Source organism: Podarcis filfolensis (assembly GCF_964270895.1).
Source record: "Podarcis filfolensis genome assembly, chromosome: Z".
Lineage (NCBI taxonomy): Eukaryota > Metazoa > Chordata > Lepidosauria > Squamata > Lacertidae > Podarcis > Podarcis filfolensis.
In genome coordinates, this window is record NC_139617.1 from 38,642,507 (window position 1) to 38,657,784 (window position 15,278).

General features: G+C 41.2%; 1 protein-coding gene across 14 annotated transcripts in view; it reads left to right on the forward strand.

Annotated features, from left to right (window-relative positions):
* Window positions 1-15,278, forward strand: part of PBX3 (PBX homeobox 3) — a 235,944-nt gene that overhangs the window by 178,422 nt on the left and 42,244 nt on the right. For all 14 annotated transcript variants that reach the window (XM_083597051.1, XM_083597047.1, XM_083597055.1 and 11 more), the window contains one exon: window positions 10,076-10,317. In XM_083597051.1, coding sequence (XP_083453177.1) covers window positions 10,076-10,317 — 242 coding nt within the window. The remainder of the gene's footprint in view (window positions 1-10,075; window positions 10,318-15,278) is intronic.

The following is a 15,278-nucleotide window of genomic DNA, read 5'->3' on the forward strand; positions in this document are numbered from 1 at the left end:
TCCTGTTGGCATGTGGAGCTCCTGACAAACTAGCATCTTGTTCTTGAAGCAAATGGAAATTTGGCTGAAATGGACTAAAATAGCATCCACCAATCTGTAATCCCTCTTATATTTTACTGAAGTCACCTTTCAAGTCCTGGCTGCAGGAATAAACATAGGTTTATTATCTCCAGTTGGTTCCATTTTAAGACCACATATATTTTCTACTTCTGAACTAGGTTATCTTTCTGTGCCTACAGGAAACAGCTGTCTTTTTCCTTTAGGTAATTCCAGGCCTTTTTTTCAGCTGGAACTCACTGGAACTCAGTTCCAGCACCTCTCAGGTAGGCGCCATTGTCATTCTAAGAGAACGAGGGAGGTGTTCATGGTGAGTTCCAGCACCTCTTTTTCTAGAATAATAGCACTGGGCAATTCCAAGCTTCCAAGTGTGCATGTAAGTGGTTAAGGTAACCTGTGGTGTTTTTTTTCTGGGGGTACTCGAGGGTACGCCCCCCATTTTAAAAATGTGATACTAACTGTAACAACTTCATGGTGAGTACTGGCACCTTTGTTTCTTTTGCTTTCTCTTTTTTTAAAGCAACTGAGTACAGGTTGATGAGAATCAATCGCATTTGTCCTGTTTATGGGCTTCCCATAGGCATCTGGTTAGCCACTAAGAACAGAATGCTGGACCAGAGGGCCTGTGGTCTGATCCACAGAGCTGTTATGCTATTCACAAGACAGCTGCAACCTACTGTCTAACATAACACGAGATGACTGATGCTCCAGGGTAGATACTGTATGCACACAAAAGTAATTGTGCAGATCAGATCTGTGTGTTTCTGGGCCAACTTGTGTCTTCATCATATGTGTGTGTGTGTGTGTGCTTGATTCACATTGCCTCCCTCTTTTCTTACTCCACAACAGCTCCCATGGTTTCTCCCATGTTTATGTGGTTTGAGCCCTGCTAGGGTGACCAGATTAATCTTTACAATATGGAGGTGGGTTTGCTTGCTTGCTACCCTCCTACAATAATCTTGATAACATATTTTTTTAGTCTGTCTCAAGTTGTGAGTTGTAGCACTGTGGGCTCATATGATACTGAGTACCTATGTTTAATAAGGAGGGGAAGTGGGGAAGAAGTTACAAAGCACATAATAAAATTGGCTCTAACAACCAGTCATAATGTGCAGTTTGGGGAGTTGAGCAGCATGTGGTGGGGGGAGCAGAGAACATGCAAGAAGACCAATTGTGTACATAGGCCTTATTATGTGCACCTCTTGTGATAAACAATCTGTGTTCTTTAATGTCAGTTTCTTTCTCTTTTTTAAAGTTGATCATGGCCTTAAAGAGCTAAATTATAAACTTATAATTTATAGGTTTTATAAATTATAAAGTAATGTCAGTAGTCTTCACCACCCTGGCTGGCTAGCAGACCCTGGGAGATAGAACATGGTGTTGTTGCTGCATTTGTGCAGACTGTAAATTGTGCTGACAAGAGAGTGTGAATCACCATATTAACTCCAATGTAATGTGCACCTTTTTGGTCAAATTATGTCACAAAAATTAGGGTGCATATTAGATTTGATGGCGCATTAGATTCAATTGCAAGCTTGATAAACACTGCTGACATAGCAAATACTTTTTTAGTTTCAAGGTTTTGAAAATTCAGATGCGCATTAGATTTGGTGGTAAATACGGTAGCTGTGCTTTGTGGCTCATGGTGTTATTTTAGTGTTCCGCTGACTTCTGGAGAGAGTCCTCCTGGTTTCAGTGGCTGCTGGGGAAGCTAGTGATGTAGATGGAGGCTAGGCATGGCTCTCAGGGTTTGTGTTAAGACCAGCCATGTTAATTGCCACACCAACACAATATTGCAGCGTGACAACATTAAATTGTGTTTTTATATGAGAGCAGTCATTATTCTCTGCTGATGCCATATAGAAAATGAAGAGCAGGCATTTTCAGATATCTGTTCTCTTGTTAGAAATGCTTCAAGGAGGCAAAATAGAGCTAGCAGCTAAGATCTCTGTACTATTCGGTTTGTTGGGGATTGGACAACCTCAGCTCTTAGCCTGTGACTTTGTAAACGAACTTCAGCAGTCTTTGTCTCTTGATGGTGTTTCTCTACCCCCGCCAAATTCTTGAAGTCAGGGATGGGGAACCTTTTTCAGCCTAGGGGCCGCATTCCCTTCTGAGCAATCTCCCAGGGACATATGCCAGTGGTGGGTGAGCCTAGAAGCAAAAATAAGCAGAGCAATGAATGTGAACTTTATCTTTGTACAGGAGGCTAGTTACACACACACACACACACACACACACACACACACCCCATCCATCCATCCATCCATCCATCCATCCAAGCAAAATGTATTATCAAAGTTCAAGGATACATTCTAGTTAGGCAAAGTACCCTAAAAGGAAGTACAGCAGGGCCATCATGGGATGTTGCCTGATGAGAGTGGTGTGTTTTGGTGAGAGTCCAATGAGTAAGTTAGAGAGGCCTGGAGGCTTTTCCCCATTGGGTAAGCTTAAAATCTATAGAATAAGTCAGTGGCTGTCCTTATTTTTAAAAACCACAAATGAAGAATCCCAATGGGAATCTTTATTGCCAATCAGACCGCTCTTATGGAACTAGGAAGGTGATTTGGTGGTGATTACATCTTTGAGTTGAGTCTTTGGTCTTTCTGTGGAACACCAGGGTCCATATACCGTATTTTTTGCTCTATAATACTCACTTTTTCCCTCCTAAAAAGTAAGGGGAAATGTGTATGCGTCTTATGGAGTGAATGCAGGCTGCACAGCTATCCCAGAAGCCAGAACAGCAAGAGGGATCGCTGCTTTCACTGCGCAGTGATCCCTCTTGTTGTTCTGGCTTCTGAGATTCAGAATATTTTTTTCCTTGTTTTCCTCCTCCAAAATCTAGGTGCATCTTATGGTCTGGTGCGTCTTATAGAGCGAAAAATACAGTATATATGGTGGGTGGTGGGCATGTCTTAAAATGGTTGATTTACCACTTCAGAAAAATAACACATATGCACTTCACAAGGTGAACAAGCAAGGCAAAGGGATTGCTCAGTCGGTAGATCATGAGACTCTCAGGGTCATGGATTTGAGCCCCACAATGGGCAAAACATTCCTGCATTGCATGGGGTTGGACTAGATGACCTGTGGTCCCTTCCAACTTGACAATTTTATGAAATTAATAAATAAGATGGAAAAAGCCATGCCCTGTATCTCCAGAAGAACTCTCTTGGGCCAACCTTTCATTGTGCTTGCAATATTACTCTGTTAGCCAAGATACCTACTATACAATTCAGACACCACGGGTTTCTAATCTGCTTATTTATAATTCAAAAGCTTGCCCATATATTAATGAACCCTTAATGAGCTGTTGAAAATGCCTGAACTACAGTCGGATTATTAAACTCAAACGGCCCCTGTAATCATACCATTTGAGTGGGTTTTTAGGTGCTTTTCATATCGACGGCTTTGTATTGTGAAGGAGATGGGTTTATTCGGAGGAAAAGCTTTGTAATAATTTTGACCTGCAATTTATTTATTGGCCTCTGAATGCCGTCGCCTGTGCAGGCGCGCTCGTCTGTTATCTGTGGGGGCAGGTGCACAGCGCGTTGAAAGACAGCTAATTAGGATCTGCTGAAAGATATGCTAAAACTGTGGTTCTATAACAAAGCCAAGTTCATTGTTAAACAATGTTTTAGCGTCTGTTTATGTGATTTGTCTGGATCCTGCAGATACCAAAATGAATGGTGTGGCTTTAAGTAGATGAAAATAGGGAGCAAACAGGTTTGTGGTTTAACTCTACGGCTCACCCATGAAGATTTTTGAAACTTTGCCTAGAGGAAAAGAAATTGTCAGGCATGAAAGTGGTCCTGAAAGATCTATCAAAGGTGTACCAGCTCAAGCTGCCATATTTAATGTGGAAAGATTTGGCTTTAGGCCGATGCATAGCTCTCCAGCTTGAGTCCTTGCACTTCCAGTGCCATTAGTACCTCTCCAGTTGTGCTGGAAGTGATGTATTATTGTGTTCTTTCAAGCCTACTCTGTACCTTAATACCACGATGCATTGAAAGGTCAGCGAGCTAAGCAGTAATAAACTTGTAGGTTGATATACTGAGGAATAAAAATAGAGAAACAATAGCCACAGTGTGAGCTTATATGTCAAAAATACATATATTATTGGTGCATAATTTATAAAGGCAGTTGCTGGGTAGCATCCATTGTCTCAAGCTGTTGAATAAAGGAAAGGCTTGGCTTGGCAAATAAGGTGAGCTTTTGAGATCCTCTTTAAAGGAAGAGAAACACAGACCCAGGAAGACAGAGTAGATTTTTATCCAGTCAATATCAAAAGGCCTAGAGTAGGACAATCCAGTCTACAGAAGAACAGCCTTCTTGTTCATTATATACTTGTGTTGATAACTGTAATTCAAAAATTAACGAAGGAAGATAGAGATGGAAATGGTACATCCTCTTTCCCCCACACATGGTCTTGTAGATGTTGCTTAAGTAGTGCCTCAAACCAGAATAAATGTTAACAGCTCATCCTTGCCCCCTTCTCTTGGTGTACCAGCATATGCAATGGACTGTATCACTTGTCAAGAACTGGGGTAGGACTACTGCAAGTAGTCAAAACAGGTTTCATTTGGAAACAATCCAAGGTTATCTGAAAACAGCTGTGCCATTTTGCCCTAGCAGTTTCATAGCCCTTGTTCCAAACTGTGCAATTTTCAAATTGTGTCATGTTTATACTGTAATACTAGCCATGGCCAGAAAATGACTGGTCTCCCATTTCTGATTGCCATCATAAGCTCCTGCAGGTACATAGGTACCCTCAGGTCTGTGTTGAATATGATCAGGTAGTGGTGGTTTTCATAGGGAAGTCAATATGGAAGAGGTGCCCAGAGGCTTGGAAATTTGAAAACCACAGAGTAGTGGCAGGCAGATTTCAGGTTTGTGAAAACATCTTTCTTTTCTATAACAACCACCCCACCCAATCCACCAGTGAGAGGCAGACGCAAAACAGCTTATGTTGGTAGTAGAGCCAGAGAAAAAAATGTGGTTTGTGGTTGTGTCAGTGCATCTGCAATATAAGGCATCTCATGGAGCGTTACATACGTACAGAACTATAGCTGAATTTACTGCAGTTGACGGCTTTTAACACAGAGCGCTGAAACTGACCAGCATAGTTGTACAAAGGCCAATAAAGCCAACCATTTAATATACTTATTCAACTGATGAGGAACACTAAGTCTGCGAAAGAGGCAATTAAAACAAGGGCAACCAGGGCAGGGTGGTAACTTGTTTTTTTATTTGTTGTTATTGCTGTTATCTTTAGTACAGTCATACCCCGGGTTAAGAACTTAATTCATTCTGGAGGTCCATTCTTAACCTGAAACTGTTCTTAACCTGAGGTACCACTTTAGCTAATGGGGCCTCCCGCTTCTGCAGCTGCGCCGCCGCACGATTTCTGTTCTCATCCTGAAGCAAAGTTCTTAACCCGAGGTACTATTTCTGGGTTAGTGGAGTCTGTAACATGAAGCGTCTGTAACCTGAAGTGTCTGTAACCCGAGGTACCACTGTATTAGTAGACTGCTTATTATTATACAGAGGTCTCCAAGTGACTTATATAGTTGGCATCCATTTGTCTTGAGAGACAATGGAGTGCACCTCTGGGGTGAAGAAAAGCTGCTGTGTTAGCAGCACCAAAGTGACCTTCCCAGGGTGCATGTAGGCCGGATGTAGGCCAAAGGAAGGCAGAATAATACATTTGGCACCAGTTTGGCTGCAGGAGTTGCTGGAAGGAGCCATCCAACTGCCTTAGGGACTCCACTCCAGATTTAGGGTTTACTCCTTAGCCCTTTCTTTTCCCAAAGATATACCACAAGGCAGTGGACGTTTAGGGTTAGAGTTTTCCTTCTCCTATATGGGCTGCCTTCCGAGGTTGACAAGTTCCATCTGCCCCTCACTTCCCTCTACAGCACATGCAGAAACCACCTTCTTGACCATTGGATCCACTATTGGTCCCATCTGCTCAACCCGCCGGAGCCTGTCTTTACATGCATGGAACTCCCTAACTCACCAAGGGTTTGAGACCCATCAGCTACCTTCACCGGGTTTAGCTGGCCAGTTGAAGCCATTCCCGGGTTGTGGCCGCTGTCACATGCTGACAACTTCTAGGAGCCACACATGAGAGCTAGGTGCAGAGTCGGGGCCATAGGAGGACAAACTACCCCAGAAGGAACATGATGTGTCTGTCACCCACCAGAGGTTCTACTCCTCCCCTAACACCCCATACACCACAGTGATATAGCTTAATTAAATACATAAGCATAAATAAAATACATTATAATAGCAGCACATTATTAAAGCTTCCATGCAGTTCATTAAAAAAAATACAAAACACCCCCATGCAGCCACGGAAGGTTTGTCAGCATACTGTCAGCAAAAACAAAACTATAATAGATCATCAGAAGCTTGAGAAAACAGTAGGTTTTTACTTTCTGCCGAAAATATGTCACCAAAGATGCCAGGCTGACCTCACTGGGGGTTAAACAATTGTCAAGTTACTGGGGGTTGGAATCCTTGTTATCTACTGAAAATCACCCAGAGACTTACCTGTAGATCCCAATCTACCTTTTGCCCACCTTAGTGTTATAAGGCTACCTGCCCTCCTCTCTCAAAACTCTTTTCTTCAAATAGGACTAATGGTGCATCTAGCCCAATACTGTCCATCTTATCCTTGTCTATCCAGTGTCTTGAACAGAGTTTTTTTCTCCCAGAATCTTTTAACTGGAAATATCGGAGACTAGAGCTGAGGCTCCTTCCATGCAAAGCATGCACTCAGCTGCCTAGCTCAGTGAGCAGTCATTTAAAAATTCTCATAGAGTTAATGAAGTAACGTATATAAATTAGCAAAAGCCTGTTTGTTTTTCCTTAGGAGAGGAATTGAAGCCCTTAGCAGGAATAGACTAACCATGTAGAAGATTGCTTAATGCTTTAATGAGAACCTGATAAGACGAAATAGCAAAGATGAAACATTTTATAACAAGGAAGCAAATGTGCATTGTCAAGTCCAAGCAGTGAACAAACTCTGGTGTCAGTATCCCAAAAACAAATTTAGAATTTGATGGTAATTGGGGTGTACTGGAGACGTGGGAGGAGAAGAAACATGTGATAATTTATCAAGTTGGCTTTCTGCCTTCCAAACGTTTTAGAATCCACACACACAATTCTGAATCTGGAATGCTGAATGTGGAATGGTGAGATTCTTATCATGTCAAGAAGAAGCTTGTTTTATGGGTTGGGGGGTGGGGACAAGAAAAGCAACATATCAGACAGAATATTGCTCACCAACTTTTGCAGTGTGTGTTCAGATCTGGGTAAGATGAAGCAGAAGCCAGGTTGAAAAGAGGGAAGGAAGAACAATGGATGTGGCATTCAAATTATTTGGTGTGGTTTGTGTGTGGTTTGTTGAAGTAGCCTGATGAAATTAAAATAAGATTCACTGATAAAAGGAGAAAATGCAACCCCCTTTTTAACGCCCATGGTTTTCAACATGTATATAATAATAAAGAGGGTAGATGGAGAAATAAAAAATATGAGAAGTTGGGGCAGCACTTAAAATTCTCAAAAAGTTCTCAGTATCAACCACCCCATATAATCAGACAACTTTAAAGTTATTACAGATGTGTGGAAGAAAGGCTTGTGTAACATAGTGGCTAAGAGGATGAATTACGAATTGGCAAGTCCCTGGACTGAAAGTCACCTCTGCCAAGAACTCACATAGGCAAGCCACACTCCTTCTTTAACTCAGTCCTCCACCAGCAATTTGGAGGTCATAATACTGCCCTAACTCACTAAACGTATGAGGCACTTGTAACACTCCAACGCAGCTTCTAAGTACGAGATGGGGTACTCCTAACCTGTGGTGCTGCATCCCATGGTGGGGCATGGTTTGGCAAAAATTAGAGATGGGATGGAGCTTGTGGATATCATATTATTAAGGGTCTTTGTTACCCAGCAATGCCAGTGATCAGGGATCTTCTGTATACCAAACATGCACTATAGAATTGTGCTTCCCTAACACCCGCTTACTGCTTTTTGCCCAGATCTTGCTCTGGTTGTGCATTCTTGGACAATAGGGCTTTACAGTTGCCATTCTGCATATTAAAGAGGGATGCATTCATCCGTTCGTTTTAGTGGGGCATGCATATGTATAGCCGTGCATGTATGCACCCTCAAATCTTGACCATCTATCAATGATAAAGATAAGCAATTTTGCAGTGAGTCATTTCATTTGTCTTAACAATATTGCAGGCAACTGATGCTTGCTACAAAGGTGGTTAATTTCAAAGATTTTCTTTTTAAATACATGTGTCAAATATATGACAAGGGATTGGCTGATGTTTGTGCAGGGTAGGCCGGTCTGTCTCCTTCTACACCTCCACACCTTTGAGGAATTGGGCTAGATTCATGCAAGTGAGTCAAATTTAACTGCCACTTCTGAGCTGAACACTTGGCAGTTTATGGATGTTACTGTCATGTCAGCTGCACCTGATGCAGAGCTCGTGTGCCGCTGTGTATAAACAACAACATGAACACCACAGAAGGCAGAATCGGCTTGCAGACTCAGTAGGTGCCAGCTCCTCCCCCTGAGGGGATCTGTCAGGAATACCTGCTTTTAAACCGATTTGAAGAGGTTAATTGAGCTGGGATATTTTTGGGTTGTATTGCATCTTTAATAGAAATGCCGATCCACGGAGCCATGGCTCTAGTGATTCCCCCCCCCCAACTGTAATTATATCTCAACTTTGTTTTTCAGTGGTGTTGAGAGCATCTTGGCAGCAAGCCCATTTGACCTGATTAAACCTACAAATTGTCAGCCTTGATCTATAATAGTCAGATGAGACTGGTGATTGGATGTCATTTTGGGATCCTCTGGCTAGAGGCGGAAATTTTATTTATTTTTATTATTATTTTAAAATAAACGCTGGTGCTTCTCTGCTAGCTGCTGATAACAATGCTGGCAATTTTGAACATGTTTTAGCATGAAATGGCGATTTAAACTTTCTGGGTGGTTAAAAAACCAAAAAACAAAGTGGTTTTGAGGCTGCATACATCACAGCATTCTTTACAGCAGAGCTGGGCACTGCAGACTATGCATATTGCATTCAGTAGATCTAAGACCTAATGATTGAGTATCTCCTCAGGAAGGGTGATCCTCTGGAAGGATATAAAGTACTATATCCCTTGACCCATCAGTGAAGTGGAACCCTCCCTGCTTTTCCTTGAATCAGGAATAACATCAAGCCATTGTATTTGCACAAAATACACGTGTAGAATATTTTGCTGAATAGACAGTTTGGTATTCCAGTTAAAAATTGTAAGCAGATTACTAACCCTCATAACTTTCTTGTTGCATGCCATTCTTTGTTACTAATGGATGTGGTACAAAATAAGCGAATAAATTTATTATATTTAATTATAATACAGTAAACATTTTTATCCTCAGGTAAAGCTCGAAAAGCTTACAAAGCAGCCCATGATAACAGTGGCTCAGTCCACTGCCAACTCTTTAGAATAGTCTGCTGGTCCGTGACTGCTACTCATATTATTGCATCAACAGTAAAAGGCAGACTTTAGCAATTGGTGTGACCTCCTAAATATATTATTGTAGGAACAGTGTCTTTGTTTAATATTTCTGCTTTCTGTGATACTTTGAGTACTTTGAGCCATTTGCTTACATTGCATTACAGTGAATGCATTGATTAACTTATTCAAGTCACAGAATTCTTCTCTTCTTGATGCAGAATTTGGGCTATTTTGGTTCAAGATCTTGAAAGATCATTACTTTTTAGCATAGTGTGTACGGAGCACTTAGTAATACCTTCCTCCTTGAACGACAACTGCTAGGATTGGAAGCCTTCACAAATCCATATGAAAATGGCTCGCAGCAAAGTGTGTGTGTGACTCCTGCTGCTTTCCCTTCTCTGAGCCGGTGGAATAGTTAGAAGATTTACTGGAAACAGGATGTATTAACTTAGGTAATTTTTCTTCTTGTTATTTCCTTCACCTAAAGGTCTCAGCATCCGAGGAGCTCAAGAGGAAGACCCTCCTGACCCCCAGCTAATGAGATTGGACAATATGCTTCTGGCAGAAGGGGTTTCAGGTCCTGAGAAAGGTGGAGGATCGGCGGCGGCGGCGGCAGCAGCAGCAGCTTCTGGTGGATCTTCGGATAACTCTATTGAACATTCAGATTACAGGGCCAAATTGACCCAGATCAGACAGATCTATCACACGGAGCTGGAGAAATATGAACAGGTTAGATGTTGCAATCCTCTCCCTTGAATATATGTGGCTCCATTGTCCTCTGTTTTGCTAGAGCCCAACCTGCAAAGTACTGTTTATGCCATGCTTTCAAAAATTAATAGCTTAAAGATTAGCAACATCAACAAGTAACTTCAAGTTATACTTCCAAGTAAGTAAGGTTGAATAAGCCCACAACTTGAAACTTGGAGGAGCAGCCTTGCAAGATCCTGTCAAATTCTTTAAACTGCAGTCAGAAACAATAATAGGTAGTCAGTTACATAGCATATTTCAAGTCCTCCAAGTGTTTCAGATTTTTTATTGCATTAATCCTCACCAATGGCCCTGGAAGGTAGGCTGCTGTGATTATCACCATATTGTAGCTAGAAGGTTGAGATAAATGTGGTTTGGCTAGAACAAAAGTAGGGAACTTCAGGCCCTCCAACCCTCTCTGTCTGGCCCTCAATACGCTCCCCACACCTCTCCCCAGCCCCATATCACACCCTTCTTGAGTGTTTTTGCATGGCTGGAAAGTGTCCTTAAACTCTGATAATGCCTCTTGCTTCCCTGGATGGAGGATAAAGAATTGTGAATGAGTGTCTGGTAGAAAGCACACTGCTGTACAAAGGTAAAATTTATATTTGTTGTTTCACCCACTTGTGCCTTTGGCCTCATCCACCACAGATACATGGCCTCTTGAAGGTTGCCCAGAAGGGAACTTGGAACTTAGGCTGAAAATGGTTCCCAACCTGTGGACTAGGGCCACTCTGTAAGTGTATGTAAGTGCTTTGAAAAATCCAGATGACTGCATTAGAGAGATTAGTCATTTACTGTGAGTTAGGATTCCACTTCTAGGACAAATCAGTCAGAAGTGCTTTACTGACTTTACTTTGCTGTCAACATTTTTTTGTAGACGATTCTGTGCTTGCTGTAGGTTATTTTCAATATGACCTATGGTTTGATTTTTATTAAAAGTGTTAATAACTGCTCTGCCCCAATGAAACCACATATACCCCTCTACTTCATTTGTTTTCTCTTGAGGGGTTCAGTTAATCAGTGAGCCTTTTGTCAACAAGTGTTGGAGAGATTGTCCATCCATGTTCACGTAACTTTTCACAGATTTAGAAAGGGAAGACCAGAGACCCTGGCTTTGTTGCTGTACCACTGGCAATGTCATTTTGTTTCCCTGAGGTGCCTTATAAAGCTTCTGAAGCTTGAACCATATCAGCTCAATGAACCATAGGAACTTGTGGCTGGTTTTCTGAGCAGAACTTTATAAGGAAGTCCTGGCTTCTACAGCTTGGCTCTGGCACTTCCCTGGGAGTGTGTCAGCTGAAACAAACTTGAAGTGAAACCGCAAAATCCAGTTGCTAAATGGGGGTTAATCAGAGGCTGCAGTCCTACCAGAAAACATGCAGCTTGGTGTGGTTTTTGCCTATCTCAGCATCTGTGTTACAAGAATGTACATCACCAATGTGAGGAAATTTTTCCTTTCTGGAGGTTCCTAGCTAGTTTCGGTATTTTGGTTACAAATTGCAGTGACTAGCAGAAAATATTACAACAAAACATTACAACAAAAAGCATTTAAATGAACCTATGACTTTGAAAAAATGCATCTTAGAATGAATATTATAAGGCCATTATGAATTTATTTCATGTTATAATAAAAACAGCTTCTTTACTACCCAAGTACAAGTGACATTTGGGGGGATGGAGAAAAAATCAATTGCATTTGAAGTGTTTGCTTAAAATTTTCATTCCCCCCCTACTTTTTGTTTTCTTGTAGCTTAATATAAAATGCCCTTTCTAAAGCCAGTCTGGAAACAGTCTTGGGTTTGAAAGGTTAACACCTCAGAAATAAAATGTTTGTTCATTTATGATGGCAGTATGAATCAACCCGTTCAGCTGGTTTAGTTCTAATTCAGCAGAAGATTGTGGATTGGCTGTGTGTTTGTGTGTGTACAAGATTAATCACAGCCATGCTTTCATGATATTTCTCATAACCCTGAGGACCAATTATTATTGTCTTCAAAAAGCCACCTACAAAAATTACTGAATCCAAGAACTGGTTGCTGCAGCTGGAGGAGGTGTTAGAAATAAAAGCTATGTCTGTGCAGAAAGTTTCTCTGGATGGTGCATCTGCAGGCTTCTGCATGGGGTGAGTTTGGCTCAGTTATCCAAACAAGGACAGGACCTACACATTAATGTTGGGTATTATTATTTTTTATTGTATCCACTTCTGCATTTCTATTTCTGCACTAATTTGCACCTGGAGTAGTAGTTTAACTAACAGGAAGCAAATGGAAACTGGTTTCTAAGAGAGTTAGAAGGGATATTTTCCTTAGTGCATGCCTGCATTTTCCTTCAGTCTCTCTGTAGCTTGTCATACAGAATTTGCACGAAAACAAAAAAACATCCTAGTTCACCGAAAGCAACAGTTGAGATGAATGTATATTCTCTGGGCAGCAATGCCTGTTATACCTCCTTTTTTAAAAGCTACTGTCTCCAACCTAAGTATGTTGGACTGTCACTAATAAACTTAATATATATTTTTGGAAAACTATTTTGATTATATTTTATTGCTTAAACAGTTTGTTATTTTTATAATTAGGCTATAATCCACCTCGAGTGGTTTTTCCAGAAGCAGGAAGGTGGGGTATAAGTTTACTTACTTTGGAATAAGCTTCCATGGATTCAGGTCCACTTCTGCAGTAATGAATTAGTTTGTATTTTAAGGTGACTCTGATTGGTTTTTGCAAGAGAGTAGCATGACTACAGCTCTGAAAATATTAACAAATAAGAACTTCTACAATTGCTGAGCATATTTCATATGTCTGTGATAAAGCAAATTGAGTCTAATGATTTGTTCACTAGGGTGAAATAATGTATCTTCTTTTGCAATTACTCTTATTTATATTGTGTACCAAGAATGTGGCATTTCTTGTATGGAATGTTGGCTTCTGATTTCCCCCCATTGAATGCCCCTGCTTTTCTTATGCATGCCTTTTGGCTTGGTCATCCTGAAAAAAATCTACTAATCCACCCCCCTCAATTTTCTACAGATACTTTGAAGTCAAGAAGGGCTGACCTCCATTATTTCTTCAAGTCCCAGAATATTGGTCATTTAAGTGCAGATTTCTAGACCTCTTGTTGTAACTGTAGTAGAGACAAAGGAACATCGACCACACTTTAAATGAAAATGGTGCATGGAAAACCTCAACAGACAGAACGGGAGCAAAAATAAATTCTGATTGTTGTGGGCCGTCATTTCCCTGGCCTTGTAGCCTCTGACTGTAATAAATGTAAGCATTTGGAAGGAGCCCAGCGTTCAAGCCCCGTAGCTCCATTTGCAAAGGTTTCAACTGAAATGTCAGATCCATCCGTCCAAACCCCAGGAAACTGAGGTGGGGAGGGAGGGGGAGAGAAACGCTGCTGGGAGAGTAAGAGACAGAGCGGATGTGAAACACGCAAGTTTTCCCCTGTTAGTCCTGACACCCAGCAGTGTCTACTGTACAGAAATATGATAATTTTTTTCATGCCTTGTAGCAAACTGTCTCGTACTAGTTTGTCTCGAACTGTGCCTGTCTCTGCAGCTGAGGGGCAAATGGGACCGCTCCTCTGTCTTGATTGGCTCCAAGTTTTCTGAAAGGTTTCTACAGGTGGGAGCAGGGGAGGGTAGACTGGTGGAGGGGCCATGAGATGTTTGTGAAGAGAAAGCAGGTAGATCAGTCTAGATTTCATCTGGGAAGGGGAGAGAGAATACTTGGGGCAATTTAAAATAAACAAGTGTGTGTGTGTGAGAGAGAGAGAGATCCAGACTAGTAGGCCTTCAGTCCTTTCAGATCCACTTTTAGCTCAATATAATCAGTCTTAAATTTGATATGGTAACACATTAGTAAAGTTCCCTAGATGACTTATAAAATACAGTAAAATATAGTAATAAATAAATAATACAATTGAAATACAGTCATACAATGTTAAAACATGCAATAATGAAAACACAGTAAGCACAGCAACAGAAAACTTTTATCTATTTCAGACAGAATGAAACAAATTCCAGCTCAGCTTACAGTTATACTAAAAAAGAGCATAACCAACTTACAGTTATACTAAAAAAAGAGCATAACGTGGGTTTTCTAGAATAGCCATTAAAGCAGCAAACGCATAGAATCTATTTTAAAGTACAAGTTTAAAAGTTCAAGATTTTTAAAAAAGAAGTCTTCACCAAAAAGACTGTAAAAAAGGTGTCAGACAAGCCTTTCTGAGAAATCTAAAGGAATAGATTCTGGGGAGCCACTACTGAAAAGGCTCTGTCCTTTGTAACGATCCACTTCACCTCACTTGACAGCAACACACAGATCAAGACTTCTGAAGATCTTAAGGTTCAGATAGATATCTGTGGGAGACAGCAATCTTTCAGTTAACCTAGTCCCTAGCCATTTATACATTATTGGTTAAAGCCATTCATAAACAAAGGGAAAGGGTCGAGAGGAACCTGTAGCAGAAAGTATGGTTGATCTGAGAAACTCATTGCAACTGTAGCTTAGTAGCAGGATGCAAGCAGTGCTGAGCAACAGGCTGCTGGACCAGTTTGTAGTAATTTGGCCTGCCGCTCTTCCATCCCCTCTCTGTCATATTCTGTGCTGTCAAAAATTGGAATGTTAACTTCTCAGGGCAGGAGCCTGTCAATGCCATGTCAATGGTACCATATAAATAAACAATTTTCAAATATTAGGACTTGGGGAAACATCCCCTTACCTTGGAGAGCTGTTGCCATGGTGTTGGCTCTCTTGGACCAGGTAGACCATTGGCCTGATTTGGTAGCAACCAGATCCTGTGTCAGTTGGCGGCTTCTAGTGCTTTGAAAACATCCCTAGCAGACCACAGTTCATGATTGGTTGTGTTCATTTGGGCTGGGTCACAATTAGTGCATGCAAAGATACAGGTAGAGTTAAGATGAAAGCTAAAGAAGAGGT